The 27,060-nt window shown below is 30.6% G+C and overlaps 1 protein-coding gene across 2 annotated transcripts in view; it reads left to right on the top strand.

The window, feature by feature from the left end:
- The window catches only part of LOC129988315 (acetylcholinesterase-1-like), a 29,829-nt gene extending 16,149 nt beyond the window's left edge, over window positions 1-13,680 (top strand). The window contains exons 1-3 of one of the 2 annotated variants that reach the window (XM_056096517.1): window positions 4,269-4,372; window positions 7,801-9,301; window positions 11,288-13,680. In XM_056096517.1, the coding sequence (XP_055952492.1) occupies window positions 7,815-9,301; window positions 11,288-11,567 (1,767 nt within the window). In that variant the 5' untranslated portion in view covers window positions 4,269-4,372; window positions 7,801-7,814 and the 3' untranslated portion in view covers window positions 11,568-13,680. Of the gene's footprint in view, window positions 1-4,268; window positions 4,373-7,800; window positions 9,302-11,287 lie in introns of those variants that run through there. The other variant, XM_056096516.1, reaches the window with a different exon arrangement.
- The last annotated feature ends 13,380 nt before the right edge of the window (window positions 13,681-27,060 follow it).

The raw sequence follows: 27,060 nt of genomic DNA, 5'->3' as shown, positions 1-27,060 counted from the left end.
CAAGCTCAGATGACGCGGATAACATTTGAGCTTAGTTCAGAATTACGATTCATTCTTTTTGAATAACCCAACACTTTGAACAGTCATCGTCGCTGTCTAAAGTTCATCACAACATAATTACTTCTTGATTTAAATACTAAATCATCAAATTCTTTATTTCTATTTCGTTTTATAATTTATTTCATTCACCCTACTGGAAAAAAATCCCACAGGTCATAAACGATATTTCATTGCCTTAATTAATATCTGAATGGCATTACTTTACCTTAATTAATTTTTAATAACTTTATCTAATGGTTGAATTCAATGCACATTCCGCTGGGAGCGGAATGAGTCCCAAAAATTCTCAGTTTCATAAAATTTCCCACTAGAATCACAGTAAATAATTACATTGAAACAAAACTTATTTGTAACATGCTTAACAAAACACTAACTTTCTTTTGTTCCTTGTTCCACTGAATTAATTTGTAATCACACTGTGTCGTGTCTTTTTTTTTTTTATTTTACATAAACAAATGAGGTTTTTAAATCAATAGGTTATCTCCGAAACATGGTTTCTTTACACGGATGAACGCTTACTGTTACCTTTGTTATTTTCTGTGGGAACGTGCGTGCGATTTGTGGAATGCGTGGTAAGGAACAACTTGTGGAACTTCACTTAAGACTTGTTTCTATCTTAGAGCGGACAAGGTGAAAGTGTGAAGATTTATGTATTATTATACACGCACTCACTGCCCTTGCGTGGTAAGAATAGAAAAAAAAAACTAAATGTTATAACCTTGAAGGATACAAATAAAGAAAAAACAAAAATAAAAGCGAAGATAACGGACGAATTAAAACGAATATTTATAAAATATGCTGCATTTCACATTTATAACCTTGTTATTTAGTATCAACAGAGACTCTTAAAAAGAGGATATTAAGTACTGAACCACTATTTTAGGTATGGGATACATCCCATCATACCATTAAAATACATTGCAATATAGGACCTAACATATTTTCAAAGAAATATGAGATTTGGTGTCCTTTTATTCTGGCGTATCTATTGCAACAAGAACTCTTTGGGGGTGAGAATAGAGTTATATCATATCTTCGATATTATGTTCTATGATACATATGTTCTATAACTTGGTTCTATTCTCTTGGTGTTAACATCCTAACTCCTTGACTACTTGGTGTTAACATCTCTTGGTGTAAATAGATGAATATAAACAAGAACTCTTTGGGGGGGGTGAGAATAGAGTTATGATATCAAATCTTCGATATTATGTTCTATGATACATATGTTCTATAACTTGGTTCTATTCTCTTGGTTTTAACATCCTAACTCCTTGCCTACTTGGTGTAAATAGATGAATATAAACAAGAACTCTTTGGGGGGGGGGGGTGAGAATAGAGTTATGATATCATATCTTCGATATTATGTTCTATGATACATATGTTCTATAACTTGGTTCTATTCTCTTGGTTTTAACATCCTAACTCCTTGCCTACTTGGTGTTAACATCTCTTGGTGTAAATAGATGAATATAAACAAGAACTCTTTGGGGGGGGGAGAATAGAGTTATGATATCATATCTTCGATATTATGTTCTATGATACATATGTTCTATAACTTGGTTCTATTCTCTTGGTATTAACATCCTAACTCCTTGCCTACTTGGTGTTAACATCTCTTGGTGTAAATAGATGAATATAAACAAGAACTCTTTGGGGGGGTGAGAATAGAGTTATGATATCATATCTTCGATATTATGTTCTATGATACATATGTTCTATAACTTGGTTCTATTCTCTTGGTGTTAACATCCTAACTCCTTGCCTACTTGGTGTTAACATCTCTTGGTGTAAATAGATGAATATAAACAAGAACTCTTTTGGGGGGGGGGAGAATAGAGTTATGATATCATATCTTCGATATTATGTTCTATGATACATATGTTCTATAACTTGGTTCTATTCTCTTGGTTTTAACATCCTAACTCCTTGCCTACTTGGTGTTAACATCTCTTGGTGTAAATAGATGAATATAAACAAGAACTCTTTGGGGGGGGGAGAATAGAGTTATGATATCATATCTTCGATATTATGTTCTATGATACATATGTTCTATAACTTGGTTCTATTCTCTTGGTGTTAACATCCTAACTCCTTGCCTACTTGGTGTTAACATCTCTTGGTGTAAATAGATGAATATAAACAAGAACTCTTTGGGGGGGTGTGAGAATAGAGTTATGATATCATATCTTCGATATTATGTTCTATGATACATATGTTCTATAACTTGGTTCTATTCTCTTGGTGTTAACATCCTAACTCCTTGCCTACTTGGTGTTAACATCTCTTGGTGTAAATAGATGAATATAAACAAGAACTCTTTGGGGGGGGGAGAATAGAGTTATGATATCATATCTTCGATATTATGTTCTATGATACATATGTTCTATAACTTGGTTCTATTCTCTTGGTGTTAACATCCTAACTCATTGCCTACTTGGTGTTAACATCTCTTGGTGTAAATAGATGAATATAAACAAGAACTCTTTGGGGGGGGGTGAGAATAGAGTTATGATATCATATCTTCGATATTATGTTCTATGATACATATGTTCTATAACTTGGTTCTATTCTCTTGGTGTTAACATCCCAACTCCTTGCCTACTTGGTGTTAACATCTCTTGTTGTAAATAGATGAATATAAACAAGAACCCTTTGGGGGTGAGAATAGAGTTATGATATCATATCTTCGATATTATGTTCTATGATACATTGCTCTATAACTTTCTTGGTGTTAACATCCTAAATCCTTGCCTACTTGGTGTAAAAAGATGAATATAAACAAGAACTCTTTGGGGGTGAGAATAGAGTTATGATATCATATCTTCATGATAGTACAGATGAATGGTGGTAGGATGGAGCTTCAAAACACGAAAGCGCGCGAAAGCATCAAAAAATCGACGTGGATTAATGGGTATTGAGATGTATAATTTCCCTAAACACTAGTATCTGTTGTCCTAGCTTGCTATTAATATAAACAGTCATTTTGAAGCTCCGTTTCAACTTAAATGTTGAAAGGATCTTCCAGTGGAGATGTTACCATAGAGTGGCAGTATATGAATTAATGAATTTATGCATTTTGGAACTCTAAGCAAGTTATAAGCACTCTCTTTTATTCAACTTTTAGAAAATTTAGTTTAACATTTGTTTATTTACATACATTATTTATTTATTTATTCTGGTTCAGGCTTTTGAACAATATTTCTCCTAACATACTGAATACATCATAACTGGATGTTTTGAGATAAACAATAGAAATTGGAAAAACCAAACAAACTGAACTCGGTTCAAACTGATTACGGAATATATTCAGAGAAAATTTGCATAGTTTTGGTATCATAAATTCAGATTTCAGATCCATGCTGAATTTTGTACCATGTCCGTGAATCATCCGTACACCAAGTCCACTTTGCCCCAAGTCCACTTTCCGTAGCCGTCTGTCAATTTGTACATTCTCATGCCTATAGACATGATAATTTAAAACCACATAGTGATATAGATAAATGAAATTTATTGCGTAATGTTGTTATTAAAATTACATTTCTGAGCCTAATTTTGGTCTCAGGCGGCCAAAATCCAAAATGGCAACAAAAATTACTTATTTTGCTTTCTTCATTATATTACGAGGCACAACGCATTTATGCGTTGAATTTTGAAAATAAAAATCTGAGCACTCTTGGCGGTCACAAACTTTACCAAATCTCGCAGTTTTTATTCGATGCCAAATGGGGAATATTTTAATAAGAGAATATGCGAGAAAGTTTTAGGGAAACTATTCCCGCTGCTTCTGTTATGGGTATTCGAAACTTTTATACATTTTTTGGTATATATGGTGTAATAAAAATCAACTTGTTGCAACTGATATTATGTCGCAACACATTTTATTTTAGTTTATTTATACATGACAAAAAATAAGCTGATTTCTAATCTATTTAGATTTTACATATATTTTTAACCAAATGAAATTATTTCTAAAAGAAGAAACATGAAATTTTTCATTTATTTCTGTTATTAAACTTGCCCTTTCCTGAAAGCAGTGAAAATGAAAATATCCAAGTATCATATCATATTTCTCGAAACCGGTTAAGTGAGAATCGATTCTCAAGAAGTTTTTGAGGAAACGGAAAGCTAAATTTTTTCCTAAGGCACTAAAAACTTGTCTTTCAACGGTTTTTGATCTAACTCTTTCTTTCTCTTGTTCTGAAACTAAGTAAGAACACGTGGGACTTAGAACTAATTATTTCAAATCTTTCTTGTAGTAAAATCTTTCAAAAAGTAATATTTTAAGTTGGGAAGATATTCGTCAGAAAAAGTGAGTAAAGTTTATTTTTTTTAAAAATTTCGTTCTGTCTTTTGATTGAGATTCAACTCCATAAATTCCGGTATTTTTTTTAACCTCTTTATGAATTTCGATTTCGGCATCTTATTTTTTAATTTCTTGTCATAATTTCATTTAATACTTTTTATATCCTAAAAATTAAGAACTTTTTTAGATTAGTACATTTTTAAATTCTATTATTTTTTATTATTTTTATTCGTGAATAATGAGTATTAGAAACAGTCGTACCCTTTTTTTAACTATATCTATGAGGATCCATTGAGAATGTCATTCCAATTAAACGTACAAATTTCATTCGAATTTCAAGTATATCTTAAAAATTTTTCTATATTTTCCATAGAAAAATTTACAAAATGAATTTCATAGTATCACATGTATTTTTTGTAAATACGTCATAATTTTTAATAATTATTTCCAGAATATTTAAAAAAAATTTCTGTGTTTCTTCTTGCCATTTTTAATATTTATAATGTATAAAAAAGGATTTCCCATTTTCTTAAGCTTTATGCATTTCCAGATTATATCATTCAGTTAACCATTTTCTTTTCCAAAGAAATATAGAGCAAATAATACAATTATTTTAAGCTCAGTTTACGCGAAACCACAGTCAAGCGATACACCTCATTGCTTATGTTATCTGACATCTAACTAAAGATTGTTTTATGCTAGACTGCAACTTCACACAGCAAGTACAGATTCCTAATTTGCCGTGAATTCAAGAATGTAAATGAAGCCATGCACTTGACGAGAACATGATTCGATTTGATTGTGTTATTTTGCTTTATTAATAAATTTTCCCGCGGGGGTACCTCACGTATGGGAATGAGAAGTTTCCGGCATGGTGATTGGTTCTCTCTGCTCTGGAGGATACAGAAATGGAGTGGGGTTGGCCATCTTTCCCCGCTTACGAGACATTTCGTCAACAGGGAGGATCCTGATAATGTCCCCATAGTTCCTTTTAGTGGCGCAACCATAACCATAACCATAATGTTGTGACTCATCCAGTTCTTCAAATATTCTGTGTATCCCCAGGCGAGTCCCCACCTCCTTTTGGTTTTGGTTTAATAATAAATCGTTGTGCGGCAAGTCCAAACTAGCGGAAGTGACCCCCCCCCCGAAACTTTACCCTATATCCTTAATAAAGATGTTATCCTGTTTTCCTCTTGCATAAAAGCGGTGGACCTTGAGCAGGGCTGTCAAAGACATGAGTACTCAGATTTTTATTTTCGGAGTCCCATGCATGTGTATTTATTCGTAGTATGTCAAAATATTTATATATTCCCCCTTGCTCAAAAACATTGTTACGAAATCTTCTTGATATTATATGGCATACAAAAAAATTGAAAAACACATAGTGGAGATGCCGTTCAATATCTTGTGCTATTAGAATCATGTGTACTCTACATTTCCAGGACATTATTCATTACACTGCTAGGGCGGCTGCCGAGGTCGATAGTGAATCATATTTAATAATATTTGAAAATAGTTTTTGTCGGTCGGTTTACAAGACTGGCAACACTTAGCATTTTTTTTTTCGTTTTTATAGATATCATTTTTTTTTTTTAAATTAAATCAGTAGACTCATGATAACGTTGGGTGATGCTTTGCTGAATTCTTTTTTCTAACTTATTTTCTTTTTTAAGGGAGGAAGAACTGAATTAATTTATTGAATTAAACTGAAGAAAGGAAAGAATAAATTCTGTGACGAGAATAAGTCATAACTGATACTTTAAATAACTTATTATTACTAAACATTGTGAGATATTCTAAACCTCGGAGATTAAATTTATTACTCTATTACTTATTATTGATTTATTTTTTATTGCTTAATCGGTAGAATACTTCGATTTTATTATTTTTGCTTGAACGTTTAATATAGTTCTATATTGCAAATGATAATCCTATCCAATTAATACATAGCCCTATGATTGATCAGTTAAATTTAAATTCTATCTTTCAAATATAAGACATTTTATATAATGACAGATATTTACTGAAAACAACATTCATTGATGTGATGCGAAAGATGAACTGTTGTCATCTCAGGCATGCTAGTCAATTCATTACCACAGTTTAAAATTAAAAGATCTGTCCAAAATAGACATCTTGCAGCTTAGGATGTTAACTTAATAAAATAAATTATACTGTAAGCCAATAATTTTATTTCTATTTAAGTTTCTCAGACAAGTTGAAAGTGCTTTTAACCTAATTTTTTTTTAAAGGCGCATACAGCAAAATATATTGGAAAAATGTTTCTTGATTGAGCACTATCTATAAATATTGTGATGCATTTTCCAAAGTACGTGATGCCAAAATCATGCAGGACCTCAAGAGGGTGTAGGTGTCCGACTTAAGGTATCAGGTTTTTTATATAGTTAATTCTTGGACACTAGGTACCCGTAAAGTTAGAGTAGCTTAAAGTTTTAATTAAATTTTAATAAATTAAAAACTATTCGGAATTTTTACATATTTCTTGCAGTCAAAAACTATCTTCACTCTCAAATTTCTTTGTCAGTAAAAAAATAAAATAAAAAATACACTATTTTTTTAGAATAATTTTATTTCCAAGCAAGCTCTTAATTTTAATAAACTTTCCAAAATTATTTTTCAGAATAGTTTTGAAGCAATTATTTTTCTTTATATAACTGATGAGTAGTAAAAAAAGGAAAATCGTGAACAATCAATGTGAATACTTACGATTTCTGAGACTAACCAAAAAAAAAGTATCAGATTTTTCAGCGTATTACTGACTAATATCTTAAGTATATTTCAAAACATTTATTTTTTAGCATGATTATTCTTATACTTATGCTGACGTTACTGGTAGCTATCGTGTTAACTTATATTCGAAAAGCCGGACAGACGGACTTCCTCTGAAAAGACTTTACACAAAATTTGATAGAAATCTGCCAATTTGATGCCAAGATCATATACCGAATTTCAATCGTTTTTCTCAAAGCGTTTTAGAGTTATCTTTGTCACAGACGGATGGACATTTTCCAAAATTATGTTTTTCGAATTCAAGGAAGTCTAAAACGTGGAGATTCGTCAAAATCTCGAGTTCGAATTTTCTGATGATTACTATACTTTCTCTATACCACGTAAAGTAAAAAGTTTCATGAAAATAAAAAGATAAAATCTGGCATACTTTTCTAGGTATTAAAAAAGTTTAGAATAAGCAAAATTTATATTTAAATTATTTAATGTTCTAAAATGAAAAAAATATGAAGTAATCGGTTTCTTTTCTTGAATCTCACTTATTAAAATTTAAAGTTGAATAAATGAAGCTATAGATTTGAAATTGCATTCTCTTTACATTTTTTTAATAGTATTTATTAAATATTATTTGTATTGCTCCTGTGCGTAAAGTGGAATCATTAATCCCAGATATATTTTTTCAGGACTGAATTCTACAATGATAGGCCATCGAGTCGTCTTATTTGTCCTTTGCAATTTTATTGCAACCGTCGTGGTGGCAGATAGAGTTGTAATGACAAACAATGGACCCGTCCAAGGCATTACCGTAGCTAAAGGGGATTTGGACATTGAAGCATTTCTAGGCATACCATATGCTGAGCCACCTGTTGGAAGATTAAGATTTCTGAAGCCTGTGCCTAAAACATCTTGGAATGGCGTGTTTGATGCCTCTAAAATACCTCCAACTTGTGTCCAAAATGTTACTTTTAACTATTATTTCGAGCCTAATGTCGAAAACATGACAGAAGATTGCCTTTATCTAAATTTATGGGTGCCGTACTTGAAAAAATCGAGTAAACTCAAACCTGTCATAGTATTTATCCACGGTGGAGCCTTTAATGTAGGATCCTCAAACTTGAAAGTCTATGATGGAACAAAACTTGCTCAATTTGGCGATGTCATCGTGGCCAGTATGAATTACAGACTAGGAAGCTTGGGATTTTTTACAGCTTTCATTGATGAGGCCAATGGCAACGCAGGTATTTTGGATCAGGTGTTGGCAATAAAATGGATATGGGAGAACGCCAAATCCTTCGGTGGAGACCCAAATCATGTTGTTTTGATGGGAGAAAGCGCTGGTGCCATGACCATCTCTGGCCATCTGATATCGCCAATGGTGAAACATATGGTCAAGCGAGCCATAATGCAAAGCGGAGCAGCTACTTTGCCCTTTTTACTGGATGATAATGCTCAACTTTATACAGTGGCCCAGAGATTCGCCACCTTGGCTGGTTGCGCTGATAAGAAACTTACTATCAAAGACGATCCCAGTCTGGTTGTGCAATGTCTGAAGCGTTTGCCAGCTGAAAGATTAGCAGCTGTCGAAGGTCTCATGAAAAGTACCAATCCTATAACCTTTTATCCCCGAGTTGGTGATGAATTCCTACCAATACCTACCATTCACGAATTGAAGGAAGGCAACTTCAAGGACGTAGAATTACTGATAGGTAATAACAAAGAAGAAGGCCCGTTTTTTGTGACGGTTGCTGCCCCACAGTACTTTGGGACATATGGAGTGAATGGAGCAACAGGTATTTCCAGAAGATTCGCCCACCAATTGATTCGCATCATGTTCGGTTATCTCGGTCAAAAGAAAGAGAAAGAGATTGCTGATTTCTACATTAATACTGTTGAAAATGGAACATCAGAGACATATACTCCAGCAATCGCCACGGCTCTTGGAGATTTCTTAATCAATTGCGCGGATGTGTTCCAAGCAGAAATATATTCGATGAGGAATCCTGTTTATTTCTACAAGTTCAGCCGTCGTGCTTCGGCGAGCTATTTGGCGGAGTGGATGGATACGACTCATTTCGACGAACTTCAATTTGTCTTTGGAAACCCTGTTTTTGGAAATTTCACTCCGGAAGAAGAGGAGTTCAGTCGTCATGTCATGGCAAGATGGATCGCATTTGTGAAAACAGGGTAATGAAAAACATTCGTTGTCTTTCAACAATTTTCTAATATTTTACTTGGTTTCTGACTCGAATGAGTAAACTGTAATGAATTTTTTTGTAGGAGTTTTGTAGTATATTGTTTAATTTTATTATTGTTTATTTCAATGATATTTTTTTGTTTGTTTTATATTTTAATTGATATTTTATTTATTTATTTTTTATTTTATGTTAATTAAATTGATGTCGATTATTTTTGTCACAATAATATTAACACAGACAATAATTAAATGCATTCGAATAAGAGAGTGATATTTATAATCATTTGTAATATATTAAGAAGTTTGGCTACTCCGATTTTTAATTTTTAATTTTATTCCAAGTCTTTGAATTAAAATATGTATTGAAATAATATTTTTTAGATTAATTCTTGGGATTTCTTTATTTTGGAATAGGTGAATCAAACTTATTCGTACTTTAAGTTTTTGGGGATCATAAGTGAATAATTTTTAGAGCACTTAATTGACTCGAAAATCAAATTAAAAATTTCTTCTTTTTCTAAAAATGTCATAAGCATGTTAGATTTAAATTAAGATGACCATTTTGAAATTTTATGACATAGTATTAAGTCGTATTGAAAGTGTAATGTGCTGTTAAAAGATCAAAATCGACTCCTTATGTTTTGAAATTATTGTTTTAATAATTATTATTGAAATGTAAACACAATTATTATCACTTTATTAAAAATTCTGAAAGCTAAGGTCATTCTAATTCAGGTACCTGAGAATACTGGTCTGCGGTTACGAAGATTAAAAAAAAAAAATCTCTTCCCTTCTCATAAACTGCAATAACAGCCCGCATTTTTAAGGGCAGTGATATACAAAAAAGCACCCCTACTCAGATTTCCTTTGAGATACTCAGAAAAAATCTGTATCCCTCGAACCCTTCTAGTCAGTATCACTAACGAATAAAGCATACGTTATATGTCAGCATAATTAATGAAACGGGGGGATTCCACTATAATATCCATGCTTTTTAGGTGCTCGTCGTAGTTTCATTGAAAGGGCGTTTGGGTCCTTTCAGTATTAAAAAAGTTAAGTTGTCGTGTTCACAGGACATAGACAGATAGTTCCACAAACAGACATACTTTTTAAAACGAATCAATAAATATCAACATGTAAAGATTCATCAAAATTTCGAAATCAATTTTTTTTGACAATTTCAGCATTTTTCTATAAATATATCTTTGTAGACTAGAAAGTATAAGCTATTAATTCTGGCGGATTTTTGTTCATTGGCAGTTCACTTTCAAATTTTAACACATTTCAATCAAATTCCAAAATTCCAGCACATGCCTCTCAAAATTTTATTGGGTAATCAATAAAGATATATATATATATATATATATATATATATATATATATATATATATATATATATATATATATATATATATATATATATATATATATATATATGCTGATGCGGCCGCCATTGTCATGCCCAGCAATTTTCCCAATATCTTAGACACCATCCACCATCGCAACAACTGGCAACTCCAACCCGCCACTAAGGCACACGGATTAATCTGATAGATCAGACCACCGCTATAGCTACTCTGTCTGGAACTACGGTCAAGTCAAAAGGGCCATTACCAGCCATGATACAACCCTTCCCGTAGGAAACACGCAGGTAACCCGCAACCACAATCTCTGTACCCATCCAACCACCATGTGGAAGCTGCTCATCCTCATTTTTGAGGTGCTCCCCTTTCCCCTGAGGGAGCAATATCTTAGGTACAATAAATCTTAATACATTAAATATTGTAAAATATCGTACAATATTATACAGAATGCTGTACCATTTACCTCTACAAGATGCAGCAACCAACTTATTAGTTCATATTCTCCTTCAAAGCAAAAATTGTATTCAACTTATTGAATTTATGTGATTGCATAATATAATTTTTTTAAAAAACTCATTTTTACTTACCATCAATCTTTTGTTTTTTTCCCAGTGATCCAAATGTGCCTGGTGCAATTAGATGGCCTACCTTTAAGCAGGATGATCCAGAATACCTGGAGATCGACAAAGAAGAGGCTGTTCGTCTGAGACCCGATAACTATCGTTGCGAATTTTGGAGAGACAGATATGACGCCGATATTAATGAATCTGTTTATGCGAAAGTGCGTAGGAGTATTGTAGAAAGTGGCGGATCTCAAGCAACGACTAATATTTTCCTCAAGTTTGCTGCTTTATTACTCGTGTTTCTACAGATGATAATTGGTGTTATTTGAAGTGAATCTAAGCATTTAGAAACATGTAAATATTTTGTAATTATATGAACTTCGAAATACATTTACCTCAACATACATTTGAATATTCTTAGTTGACAATAGCAAGTTTTATCCGAAATAGCAAAACTTTATAGAATAATTCAAATTATATTGCAATAGTTGAGCATTTATTGCAAAATGAAATGCTTCTTTCAAAGTTAGTTAACCTTGAATGAATAATAAACAGAAAGGAAATACCCTTCTAAAGCATTGAGACTGAACTAATGACCTATAGAACTATTATCTGTGTTCGCAAAAGAACCAGTTGAATAAATCAAAGTCATCCCTTTGTTCAAGCACCACAACAGTTAAGTTTCGATACCACTCATCCTTTAAATAAGATATCCTGTGTTTTATTTCATATAAATGCGCAAAACTCATACATAGGCCAATAAGGGTCATTTGTATTTCCATCATTCTCTATTTTCGAGAGAAATTTTTAAAACATATTTCATCGTACATTCTTTTTTGAAGAAAAATCTTGATACAAATCCCCATCCTCAAACATTATGCCAATTTTGCCAATTTTTATTTTATTTGAAAGAGTATGATACCTATATATAACATCAATGGCCACCTGCTATCTTCTGATCTACATTTCCAGAAGATATTTCACAAAAAACTTCACTCCATCTTCAACAATTAAACCTATTTAGCCACTTTATAAGCATCGCCGACTAATTAGAATGTTCTGTGATTAGTAAGCATAATTTAAAGTAATACTTTCTTTTGGCACGATAAAATGTTGTTCATTAAAATATTTGGCATAACTAAATTAAAAATTTAAAATCGTTGTTATGATGATTGATGATTTTTGGTAATTAATCCCTGACATTTAGCAATCGATACTCGAGAATCTAAACTGTATTTCAGACGCTTTGTTTCCAGTCGATTAAAACCAGATATTTGGTTCCAAATTTGAAAGATATCTAGAATTTAGATGTTAATTCTGTGTACTAAATTTCATTTATATAGCTCGCTTCATTTTGTAATTATCATGTCAATTTAATTTCAAGCTGCCAAATAGACGGACTTACTCTGAATGGATTTCACATAAAATTTAATAGAAATTTACAAATTTTGTGTAAATACCATATATCAGATTTCATCAATCTAGCTCAAATCATTTTTGAATTATCTTTCACACAGACAGACATAATTTCATGAATGGGTTTTTTAATACTCAAGGAGATCTGAAACGTAAACATTCGTCGAAATCTCGAGTTCGAATTTTCGACAGTTACAACACTATATATGGCGTACGACAAAGTAAAAATGATAAATGAGACATTTCAATTTTTTCCAGAAAATCTTCTAGAATTTTACTTCAGGATGCTGTCTCTGAAATTGACAATGTAGGCCATGGTTATTTAAGGTCAGTGGGGCCTTCATTTGCATATGCCATAAAGATGTTTTCTTGACGGGTATTGATCGATTTGGAAGAAAAAAAGTACTTCTCTGGATGTTTCTTATGACCAAAGAAATACCAGGCTTGCATGCACAATGAGAATTCGAAGCAAGCATGAAGTAAATATGCATATAATGAACTAGCTATTTGTCTTTTGATATTTTTTAACTTGAACTGTAGCTCTTCTAAACTTAATTCCAAATAAACTTTATGTGTTTTTATCAGGAATTAAATTATATATATATATATTGTTGATTCTTTTTGTTTTCTATGTATTAGATGTATAATTTTATAATCATCACTTTTCAGGTATGTACGAATTCTGTATAACTTTGTGAGTTATATATTGTACATTTTTAAGAAGCTTTATTTATTATTTTTATGATAGAAGGTATGAGTTGATTAACAACTTCTTCATATGTACAACCGACCACCCCTCCACCAATGAACGCAGCAGTATCAGCAGGATTTATTGTGACAGACTTCTATCTTTAGAAAGTAAATGAACAGATATTAGTTTTTCTAATAAGCAGTCAACATTATTTGCATATTTTTTCTTTGTTTAAACATGATTTGTTTCTTGTGTCAAATTATTTAATTAATTGTTTTCATTGTTTTTCTTTATTTACTTAAAAAGTACAATAATAAAGAATTTTAAATTGCTGATTGATTGACTATATATTTTAATAATATCTACAAAAATTATTTAAATATATATTTTTAAAGCCGTTTTTTAAATAGGTGCTATGGCGTGTTATGGCTCACAGATCACGCAGATAATCTATATCTACAACTCTTATAAGGACTATTTATCAAATTTCATTTATTTAGTAGGTTTTATTTTCAAGATAACATGTTCACAGACGAATATAATTCCAAAATTATTTTTTAGAATGAAAGAACTTCTAAAATGTAATCATCAAAATCACTAGCTCTCACACAAACTCAAATATAATTTCATATACATTTTCCTTTACTTTTGTGGTGTAAAAATGCTTGAAATGTCAATATTCGAACGGTCGGAAGGACGATTAAAATTTCTGTCGTATATATACTTCTTGTTCGCAGACATAGAGATAATTTTAACATCAAAATTATTTTTAAGAACAGAAGAAAGTTTAAAATGCAGTTATCAAAATCTGTAAGTTTCAAATAGTTTCAAACATGATTTCACTCATGTATTTTCTGATTTAAAAATATCTAAAATATCAATATTCGAACTGTCAGATCATAATATTTGCTTTAGTTATACTTAATATATACAGTAAAGGTAATAGTAAGACACATCGTCTAATAACTTCCTCAATTCTTATAACGGAATGAGTAATAGAATTGATATATTACGCAAATAGGTTACATTAAGAAACAAATTTATTCAAAAAGTGATTAATTGTCAATTGACGGAGACTGAATAGTAATTGCCAATAATTAATCTTCATTGATAGTGCATAACTCAGAGTTAATCAGTCAATGATTTGAAACTTACATATGAGGAAATATTAGCATTTCGTTTCTTAGCAAAAAGAAAACAGAGAACTGGATAGGGGTACTATTATTAATACCAAAATTCAATGATTAATTTTAGGAAATTTATTCTTTCAATTTTTTGCGATACTTCGAACACTTCGGGCTCAGATAGTTCCACTTTACAATTTTAAAATTGTGTTAAATTCATTAGAAATGTATTTTAAGGAAAAATATTTTCACAGAAGAACAGCTTTTTTGATTAGAAAATGTTAAGTACTGAATGAATTTAATTATATTTAAATTCGTTTTATTAATTTGCATTAATTTTTTTCACTTTTCTCTACAATATGTCATCTATCTCTTTAATCAGATTCCTTAATATTATATTATTTGTACGAAATAAATATTATAAAATATGCACAATTTAAATTAAATCATCCAGATTTCAAAATTAATGTTTAAAATGATAGAGAACAGCATATTAAAAATATTATAAATTCCTATATAAAATATATGTAAAAAAATCAAAATAATTTAAAAATTAACTTTTATAAACCAAACTTTATATAGTTTTTTTTTTCATTTAAAAATGCTGTACTATTTCCTTCAATTATATAAAAAAGAAGTGCTTCCAAAATGCGCATGAGCAAAATCTACATCGATTCATCCTTTCTTCATGGAATAACCCTATCATTTACGTATTAAACATGTTTGTTTTCTTACCATAAAAGTCGTCAAAACAATTCTTAATCAACCTGAATAAACAGCTAAATGTAAAAACCACCAAACTTTCAACAAACAACCTGATTAGATTAATATCCAAGAAGAATAAAAATTCCCAGACATAACAAACCTGACTTCTGAATTACTATCGATTAAGATAACAAAAATGAAGAAATCACGTGCAGATCTATGCCACGGGGCTGGTGGCAACGATTTTATGGGTTTTACCCACCGCAGATAAATTACAATTTGTATTGGATCTACCAGAGATGTGGTGTCGTGATTCATGTATTGCAAGAAATTCTACGAAAAATTTTAAAAGATGTAAAACTGTTTTACGAGCTTATTTTTCAATAACATCAAAAGAAATTTGTATACATGAGACTGTGTAATGAAAGATCATTTTGTTATCAAATAGAAAAAATCATTAAAAAAAACCTAAAATGCCAGTTGGTTTTAGAGTTTTATTGTTTTCCTTGCCTGTTTATTAAGGTTGTCATTGGTTTTTTTACTACGCCATAAATTACATGAAATACAGGGTGTTCATTAATTATGGTCGGGGTTTCCGTATTTCATAACTTTCGAATAAAAAATATTACGCAAAAACCGATTACGTATTCGTAAATTACAACTCAAAGAATTTTATTAATGATATTAAAGTGTAAAGCTTGCACAATTTGCACTTTGTAGGCATTCAGCTGAAGGCGATTCTTTGAGTTGTACTTTACGAATACATAATTCTTTGAGCTGTAATTTACGAATACATAATTATTTGGGTTGTAATTTACGAATACATAATTCTTTGAGTTGTAATTTACGAATACATAATCGCCTTCAGCTGAATGCCTACAAAGTGCAAATTGTGCAAGCTTTACACTTTAATATCATTAATAAAATTCTTTGAGTTGTAATTTACGAATTTGTAATCGGTTTTTGCGTAATATTTTTTTATTCGAAAGTTATGAAATACGGAAACCCCGACAATAATTAATGAACACCCTGTATAATCATTTTCAACAACTTTTCCTTTTAAAAATGATCAAAAGTTTTGCAAATCATTGTCTTCGAATTGTTTTTGGTCCTCCCGGCCGTTCTTTGTCATTGACATCTAAATCACCACTCTTAAATCGTTGAAACCAAAAGCGACAATTAGGATATGATGGAGCAGTATCACCATAAGTTTCTAAAAGTGTCTGATGGGCTTCGACAGCAGATTTCTTCAAATCGAACAAAAAGCAATGAATGTGAGAATGCAATTTCGAGCGTTTTCCATGATTGGGGTCTTTATACACTGAAAAGCGCAATAATACTAAATGGACAACTTTCAAAATGATAATTTTATGCAGCTAAAAATGCTTTTTATCCTTATATAATGCTAATATAATGCAGCAAAAATAAAGAATCTTAAAAATACAGAAAAATAGCTGCATGCTTGAGATCTTTTGAATTTTTAACTTGACAAATTCAAGATAATGTACTGATGTAAAAAAAGTGTTACATATTAAATTTAGTAAGTCATTTCAATTCTAATAGTGAAATAATATTTACAAAATGGTCTCATCTGTTTTCCTGGTTCAAATCTTTCCTGTAGTTACATTTCAATTAAACAAATGCCAAAAATCAAATTTCTTCTCAATTATTCAGTAGCATTAAGTAATATGTATATATGTCTGTGTCTGCATTTAGGTTTTTTTTTATCTAATCAATTGAAAAAATAGGCGTAGAGCAGCAGTTTGTCCGCGAACTTCCAAAAAGTTCTCATATAAATTTGGTTTCTGTACCGTCTCAAAATTCAAAATATCATCATTTCAGAAATATCAGTTATATACTTTCCTTTCCTATTTTGTATGAATTTTTAAAACTATTTTAAAAATGAGATTCGAAGCAATACTTTTCAATATCGATATGAAAGTCAACCCATTTTCATTAATATTAAATAACACGAAACTGTCCTATAAAGCATTAAAAACTATTTTTATTTCTTGCATATTGACTTAAAAATGAATCGTGCAAATCATTGCTGTTGTATGTTGTTTCTATATATTACAATTTTTTAAAATTATTTCTTAAATATAAATTTTAGTTTATTTTCTTTTCTTTTAAAAAAATATTGCTCATTTTCGTTATTTTCCTGTTTTTTTTTCTCAGTTCAAATATTTTTATTCAGTGTCTGAAATTAAAGATTTTAACTTTCAGTAATTATTTTTTTCATATTAAAAGGCAGTATTAAAAATCTATTTTTTTATTACTTTTGGTAGATCTTCGTTTCCAATTCTTTCTTTAACTTATCATTTACTTAAGTTAATGTTTTCTAAGAATGAAGCTATCGAATTAAGTGATGAAAGAATAATTATTTTAAACTCACTTGGAAATATGCATGAGTACAATAAAAAAGTAATTTAATCTCGTATCTTCAGCAGATTCAATCTTTAATAATGGATGAACGTATCAATAAAAGGAATTAATCACTTTGGATAAATTATACTCGGTCCATTTTTATTCTATTAATGCATTAAAATTTAATTCAAATCTCTAATAATAACAATAAAGATAAATGTGTGTATATAACTATGTGTTTAACTACACAAGCGCTCAACAGTGCGAATTTTTTAACTTAAAGCTACCAAAATTGATACTCATTTACTTTGTAAGTTGGGAATGTATAGCTCAAAGATATTCTTCTAGTCTTTGCATTAGAATTTCGAATAATTAGAAACTTAGCAAAATGTTGCTGCTTTAAGAGTTTACGTCAAATCTTATAAAAGTTTAATTAGAATTCATGTTGAATTAATTAAGTTAAAAAAGCATTTTCAATAAGTAGCTCATTAAATATTACATATTGAATAGATTCATTCTGCAAAATATTTTAGCAACTTTAATAAAAAAAAGGTATGCAAATTATATATATTAATAAGCGCAGAACAGATAGCAGCTTTTCATTTGATTAATATATCAAAATTAAGATAAAATATTAAAATCATTTCTAATATACTTACTTAATTTCTAATTTTTAAAAATTTTTTTGAATTTATTTATTTTAATTCATTATTAATTTATCATAACAACGAATGCTTTCAGCTTGCAAAAGCGGAATAAATTGCAAGTTTCAAAGGTGGTTAGCACAAAGAAGTTAATGCTATTAATGTTATGGATGAATCATGTGATTGCTAGAAGCGTTTAATAGGGGTAGTGTGTGAAACCAATAAAATAAAGGAAACAAATACACATATATATGGTTGAAGCCGAAATTTTATTTTTTGAGTAAACCAGCTATTGGAAATTTTGACTATTGTAGGAAAAAATGTATTTATCAAAACAAGGAGTAATTGTTCAGGATCCATTTTTTAATGTTCTAAGAAGCAAGTTCCAGAGATGCCGTCGCCAAGTCAGAAGATGCTGAGAAGAGAGATTCAGTCTTGTACGTTCTTACAGACCCACTAGATGTTGAACCAGAAGTCAGTGCCAGAGCCGTGCCGCTATTTGCGATATCAGGTCATTCAAAAAGTATCAATGTCAGATACTGGTCTCGTATATTCATTCAATCTTCAAATTGCATGTCCATAGTCAAAGTCCAGAATACCTCACTGAGGTAGAAGTCAAAATCGGGTAGGCCTTAAAGAGCAGGCCGAAATGTCATAGTCCGTGGTGCCTTCATGAGGCTTCATATAGTCACATTTGGATAAGTATTTTCACAATATCAGAAGAAATGATTTATCTTCATATAAAACTAAAGTCCACAGTGATAAAAAGTATATGTACAAAAAAAAAAATAGAGTCCGCAGTGAACATATATATACAAACAAAATAATAAAAATAAAATTTATGTACAATATTTACACGAGTGTTTACAAAATACTCAAAAATGACGAGGAGATACCAAAGTAGATTAACTTGAGGATTCGTTGCTTCTTTATTTCAGTGCTGAGGAAATTTCAATATTCGGAGAATTCTTGATAAAACTATTGCACGAAGTGAGCAGAAATGATTGCAGTTTATATTTTTCGGTGGTTTTAATTGTAACTGTCTCTTTGTAATGGAGTTTCAAACATAATATGTCACAAAAAGTTTATCTTGTGCGTGCCTTTCAGCTGAATAGAGGAAGAAAAGGCAGAGGATTCCTAGCTATTTGTCCAAAAAGCTGTTTTGTTTTAGTTCATTTGGAATATAAATCGCAAGTATGGCGCAGGTATTTGCCGGAAAAATCATCGTAACTGTTTCATTATCAATGTTCAAACTGAGTGAGCAATTTGTTTAAAAAACGTTTGACAAGAAGCAGCATACGTTCATTAACTTTCATTTCATCAAAAAAATCATTCGTTTGAGTGGAAACATCCTTCACAATTTCAATTTCCGCTTGCAAAGCGACATCTTGACGCCTTTTGCGTTTAGAGTCCAAATGGTCCCAAATCATGAAGAAAACCACATATGGAAAAAGATTGAAACAGTGCCAAAAGTTAAAATTGCAGAATATTTGAAACCAACTCCACAACCAGAAGAGCAAAAGGCAAACAATAGCTACTATCTCCTTCGTCATTTTGAATTGCAGTTTTTTAAATCAAAAGCACTTTGAAAAATCAAACGTCGATTTTCAGTCGAAGTGAAGCTCACCGTATCTCAAGAAAAACAAGCAAATAATGAAACAACACATCATTATTCACACTGTTATACCTTTGAAATATTGTTACAACAGTTAATTACAATTTAGCTATTGTTATGCTTTAATGAAATACATAACAAACAGTATTCAAACATTATTGCTCAAAGTAACAATTAAGATTCAAGATAAGTAAGAATTATTGTGATTGTAATAATATTATGATATAGGTATTTTTCATGCAAGTAATTTATAAAAAAAATATTGCTTTTAAAAAATTAAAACATTTCTTTGTTCTTTTTAAATAAATTCATAAAGTAAATCCTACAGAGTGATTTTTAACTTCCCTATACAAAATGCTTTCGTTCCAAACTTTTTACACTTGGAATATCTAATTCTTCAGAAGTAAAGACTTTCGAAGTCTTACCTTTATGCAAAACAGTTTCTAACGAGAAGCATGATATATAATGCAAACAAATGCCTGATATATAAACAACAAATAAATGAACTTCAAATCTTTTGTAAAACATACATTCTCGATTTCATAGCGTTTTACATAAAACTTCCGAAACTCGCTAATCTACTTCAACGGTCAGCTCTTCGCCAGTCATATTAATAACATTAATTAATCCAATTATGTGACTTTAACGATCCACCTTATCAGATCAAATAAAAGTGCTATTTACATACTAAACAAAAACTATTCTGATGGGTTAGCTGGTCATGCAAAGTGAAAAGTTCGTTAAAAACTTATCCTCATTGGTTCGTTTATTTTGCGATGTATCTTAAAAATGGAAAGCAAATTAGGATTAGCAGCCATTGATGACTTATTTAATCATCACGAGTTTCGAAATGAAATGAAATAAAATAAACAGATGAATAAGTACTGCGGTAATGTCTGGAAAATTTTATATTTATTTTCTTCCATAGAAAATAAAATTGTCGGAATCGATCTCCAAAGTTCTCTCTCTCTCTCTCTCTCTCTCTCTCTATATATATATATATATATATATTGGGTTGGCAACTAAGTAATTGCGGATTTTTTTTTAGAAAATCAAAGACAATTTTTTCATGGAACTAAATAACTTTATTCTGTAATGTATTGCCCATTTTGATCAATGACCTTTTGCCATCTTTCAGGCAGCATCATAATCCCACGTTCATAAAACTTCTGGTTTTTATTAGCAAGAAACTGAATCAGGTACGATTTGACATCATCATCATTATTGAAATTTTTACCATTCAATGAGTTTTGTAAAGATCGAAACAAAAAGTAATCAGATGGGGCAAAGTCAGGACTATATGGTGGATGTGGCAAAACACCCCAACCAAGCTCCAATAATTTTTGCCGAGTGACCAAAGATGTGTGTGGCCTTGCATTGTCATGATGGAATACAACAACTTTTCGATTTGTCAATTCCGGCCTCTTTTCTTCAACTGCATTGTTTAATTTCGTTAGTTGTTCAATGTAGACATCAGAATTGATCGTTCGTTTGGGTGGTAAGAGTTCAAAGTAGACAATTCCTTTGTAATCCCACCAAACTGATAACAAAACCTTCTTTTGATGAATATCAGCTTTTGATGTTCGGTTGGGTGGTAAGAGTTCAAAGTAGACAATCGGTTTGAGTTGGTTCACCTGGCCTGCTCCACGATCTTTTCCGTTTGATATTGTTGTAAACAACCCATTTTTCATCGCCAGTTATCAGTCGTTTTAAAAATGGATCATTTTCATTACGTTTCTTTAGCAAATCGCAGCTGTTAATGCGTTGCGTTAAATGCGTTTCTTTCTGTTCGTGAGGAACCCATGTATCGAGTTTTTGAACATAGCCAAGTTGTTTTAAGTGATTTTCAATGCATGTATGTGATACATGAAGCTTCTCTGCAATCTCACGTGTTGTACTGTGACGATCCGAATCGATTTTTGCTTTGATTAGGTCGTCATCAACTTCAACTGGACGACCAGAGCGTTTTTCATCTTTGAGTGAAAAATCACCAGAACGAAATTTGGCAAACCAATTTTGACACTGCCGTTCTTTTAAGGCTTCTTCACCATAAACAGCACATAACTTTTTATGAGCTTGCGATGCGTTTTTCCCTTTGCGGAAATAAAAAAGCAAAATATGACGAAAATGTTCCTTTTGATTTTCCGTTTTTCAACGAACGCCAAACGAAAACTACGCAACCGATCAAAAAACTTTTTTCACTGATTGACAGCTGAATTGCCAACTATCAAATAACAAAATGTGTTTTACATTTGTACTACGTCTGCAAACCTAAAAATTCAACTGAAGCCATCTATGAGTGAAATCCGCAATTACTTAGTTGCCAACCCAATATATATATTCACTAAAGGAATGAAATTCATCGCGTAAAATTGAGCCGATTGACTAAAAATATATGAAATGTTAGCTTTTAACGACTGGCAACACATTGTTAAAATCATCTCGTGCTTTATTGTTTAGTTTGCCGTGTTTGCACAATAGAAATTACTTCTTATCATTGACAGATTGACCCGTAAATTTCATTTAAATTTACAGTTTTGATAAAGGGACTACATACTAAATTTCATCCAACTTGCTCTTTGCGTTAACATTATATACAAAACATTAGTTTTAGAGATATTTGAGAGAAGGTCTAAAAGGAACAAATACAAAAAATTCTGAAATATTTTTGACGGTTATAATGTTTTACAAATACATATTTCATATAACAGAAAAAAAACAAAAAAACAATAATATTTTATTTATCTTCTAGATATTATGGAACAAAAATACAGGGTGTTTATAAAGTCCCGGACCCATTTTGATGTTTAATAACTCATAAAATAATAAAGATATAAACACACTTATGACATTTAGTGATGGAATAACTCATATATTTTCCTTTTCAGGTTTGAATATTTTTACTTCTGTAAATATCGTCTGCGCGTGTGATTAATTTCAGATAATTTCATTTTCCAGTCTAAATATCTGTACTTTTCTAAATATTGTCAGCTTATTAATTGCATTTTTCTCTCTTTTGTTTTTGTCAACTATTGCAATGTTATGTTTACTTTTGATGTGTTTGTTCTATGTAGTACTTTTGAATGTGATGTTTTATTCGAGCGGATATTAAGGAGAATGCATACACCACAAGAGAAAGCACAGATTTTATGGTGGTTCATAGAAATGAAATCGATAGTGCAAGCACAGAGAAATTTCAGAAGAATTTACCAAAAAGATCCTCCATCCAAAATCAGCACCTTGCGGTGGAAAAAGAATTTTCTAGAAATTGGAAGTATCGAAGATAAGAAACGTTCCAGACGTTCTTGCACAAATGATTTTGATGTTGAGCGTGTCAGAGAGACATTTTTACACAATCCTAGAATATCTGTGAGATCAGCGGCAACAGAATTGGATATGCCAATTTCGACGGTGTACAAGGTTATTAAGAAAAAATTAAGACTGCATGCATACAAAGTTCAAATTGTTCAAGTTTTGGAACCGAACGATAGACCTAGGAGGATGGCCTTTGCAACAGATATGCTAAGGAGGATAGAAGATGCTGCTGATTTTCTGAAGAGCATAATGTTCTCCGATGAAGCATCCTTTCATGTTTCTGGCATTGTTAATCGCCATAAAGTGCGCAAATGGCTCTGTGGATGCCGACATACTTGTCGCTACCTGGCGTGAAATTGACTATCGACTTCATATTCTCCGTGCGACGAAGGGGGCACACGTGGAAGTTCATTGACAAGGGTCATGAAACTTTTTGAGTCTATTTAACCATTTATGTTATTAATTTAAATCTATCTTTATTATTTTATGAGTTATTAAACATCAAAATGGGTCCGGGACTTTATAAACACCCTGTATTAAACACGAGTCAATTTTATTTATTAGATGGTGAATGTAAATGATCAAATAATGGTTTTAACATAAATTATAAATTATTTAATATAAACTATTTTTTCGCATATTGAAGTTTTAAAATTATTTTTTTGAGTGGCACAGTTTTCATATCCGTACAGTTTGTTCCCCTGGTTTTAATTAAGTTTATAAAATTAATTACACCCGGTAAATAAAATTAAATAATTAATTCAATTTATATATAATTGCATAATTTATTATAGAAAATAAAATTAAGCAAAGTATTCTGAAACCTGTTTTTGTGCGTCCCTGTTCAATGTATTTTATTAACTCTATACATTAATGCAATGATGTTGGCATTATAACACCGTTGTAATGTTTTCTATCAGTGTACATATGTACACTATTACAATGTGCATGGTATGTAATGTATGTACATGCTGAGTCAACTACTTCCAATATTCCAAAATAAATTAAATAATGTAATCTAAAAATAAATAGTTAAGATAACCACAAATCAATAATTTTTGAATACAATTGCTTGAACTTCTTTTTTTAAACGAATTTATTTCTTTATTTTTGATCTGCCAATCTAATTTGATTTTGTACTATTTGTCATTTTCATTTCAAAATGAATCTCAAAAATTCAGGAACAAAGTTAGCATGTTTTTCTGTTAGACCACGATAAATAACTTTTCCATAAAACACTGTGTCCAAGACAGATAAATTTTCTTTAGCTAATTTGATCCAAAATTTGATACACATCAAACTTTTTGGTGTGATGATTGCCTACAAAATTTAAACCACTGTTTAGCATTGTTGAGTTTCCCAGCTACCTTGTTCAGGTATAGATGCAAAAATAATATCCAAATCCAGAAATGTGTTTATCCTAGCTACAAATAAAACTAAAAGTAAGAGACTCGTTACGGTCAAGAGACTCAAATTTTTCATCTTAGCGATTATAATACTTTATCTTTTTAAACAACATATTCTGCAAATTAAAAAAAAGAAGATAAAATAAGGCTTTAGATACGCTTGAACTTTCTTCCCTGTATACTTAGCAGTTATTTTAATAATTTGAAAATCTTAGCTGGAATGCGTCAGATGAGATGATCACGATAATTAAGTACAAGATGGCTTAGACAAATAGTTTTCCAATTACTCACATTTTTGTCAGTTAAAAAAGATTACAACCTTATAAGGATATTATATGTTATTTCTTTTATCCTCTCTTATAAATAAATATAATCCTATATAATATTCAATTAAAAATTAAAATAACGCCAAGCAATGTCAATCAAATTATGTTACCAATTTCAACGACTTTCTGAAGCTTCCCAATTACTCATATTTTTGTCAGTTAAAAAAGATATCTTTTAAAAATATTATATGTTATTTCTTTTATCCTCTCTTATAAATAAATATAATATTATATAATATTAAATTAAAAATTAAAATAACGCCAAGCAATGTCAATCAAATTATGTTACCCGTTTCAACGACTTTCTCAAGCTTCCCAATTGCTCATATTTTTGTCAGTTAAAAAAGATATCTTTTAAAAATATTATATGTTATTTCTTTTATCCTCTCTTATAAATAAATATAATTCTATATAATATTTAGTTAAAAATTAAAATAATGCCAAACAATGTCAATCAAATTATGTCACCAATTTCAACGACTTTCTCAAGCTGCATTATTATCCTATATATACATTTTCTGTTGATAACGCCATTTTTTCCTAAATGATACAAACCTAAAATGATGAATAAGCCTTCAGTGAATAGTACTTTTTTTATAATCATGGCATTGAGTTTAATTTATTTGTTAAAAGTTTAATTTCAAAAAAATTAAAATAGTGTAGAAATTATGATAGTGAAAATAGGTATGAATAGTTAGGTATGAAGGGTGTGAACTGAATCATACCTTTTTATCTCTATTTTACACAGTTAAACTACATAAATTGTGTAGATTAATATTAACTTTGCCAAATGAATCTAACATGAATTTCCACGGCTCAGAAAAGACAGAATTATTTTTTTTTGGTAGAAAGATAAGACTAATTGCATAAAATTTTCGCTCGGATTCACTGAAAGGGTAATAGAGCGAATTATAGGAAAAACGAATAAAATATAAAACGAGCATGAAAATTTTGAAATAATATTTAGTTTAAATAATTCAATTCATTTTATTTTTATCATTTTTTACTATTACTGCTTGTTTTTTAACTCGTTATTATTTCTGATTTCATTTAATCGGATTATTCATCAATAGATATCAGTACACGATGCTTGAAAACAATAACTGGGATCATTTGCAAATATGGTTCATTAACTATCAAAAATAATACATTCGTTTCACTTCTGATCTAGTTTCATAGACGTGGTTGAGAGCAGGAAATGTAGGAAGTTATGAAGTTCATCCAATGACTGTGCTCTTAATTAGCATACTTCGTTAATACATGGTAGCTTCAGAAACGAATTTTTACTTGCCGGCAGCCTGGTTGCTGGAGGCTTTCCTAGTTTCTCCCAATTAGACGTTTCTCTCATGTATCTTCAAGAGAGAAAAGTCTGCATGTGTTGTTTAGACTTCATGATCTGTTCGACCAATAGAAATGGCACATTTTCTCTATAAGTTCATTATCCGTCCTTTGAATAAATTCGATTTAAATCATAACTGTCACCACAATGAGTGTAAGAACTATTGCATGAGTGTCAGAACATCCATCAAAGAAGTGGATTTCATGAAACTAATACCATTTTGACCTATAAAAGTGGCATGATTTCCATAATTATTTAATCCATTTACTCATGATTTCAGTTTATTTACTCATAAACTGAATTAAAACAACTATTGCCCTATTCACTGAAAAAAATTTATTAAGATATCTTAATGGCTTACAAAAAGATTGTGTCTCATCTTTTATATTGCTGGAACGACTTTCTTTTTTACTATGCGTCTTTTACTCAGAACTTGACTAAACTTGGTTAGAGCCGCTACCACTCCATCCATCAATAACACTTTTTAAAGATAACTTAATGGCTTTCAAAAAATTTGTGTCTCATCCTTTATATTGGTTGGATAACATTAAGTTGTTTCTCTCGTGTTGCTGGTTAGAATGTGAAAATTAATTTCATTGCTCCATATTATTAAGGACGCCTGCTAGAACTTAAAATGCTTTTACAAAAATTTCTTTGTTTTTAGGTATTTTATTTTAAGTCGATATATTTAAAAATATTTCACAGAAAAATTAATTGAAATATCCCAGTTTTTCTCGTTGCTTATATATTACGACGGGGAAACAATTATTTCTTAAAAATTAATATATCAACTTAATTAATAAAATATTAATATATATATATTTATTTATTTGATTGCAAATGTTACTTCTCGACATTTTGTAATTCACTTTCA

This window comes from Argiope bruennichi, chromosome 10, assembly GCF_947563725.1.
Source record: "Argiope bruennichi chromosome 10, qqArgBrue1.1, whole genome shotgun sequence".
Classification (NCBI taxonomy): Eukaryota; Metazoa; Arthropoda; class Arachnida; order Araneae; family Araneidae; genus Argiope; species Argiope bruennichi.
This window is presented reverse-complemented; position numbering and strand designations above follow the sequence as displayed.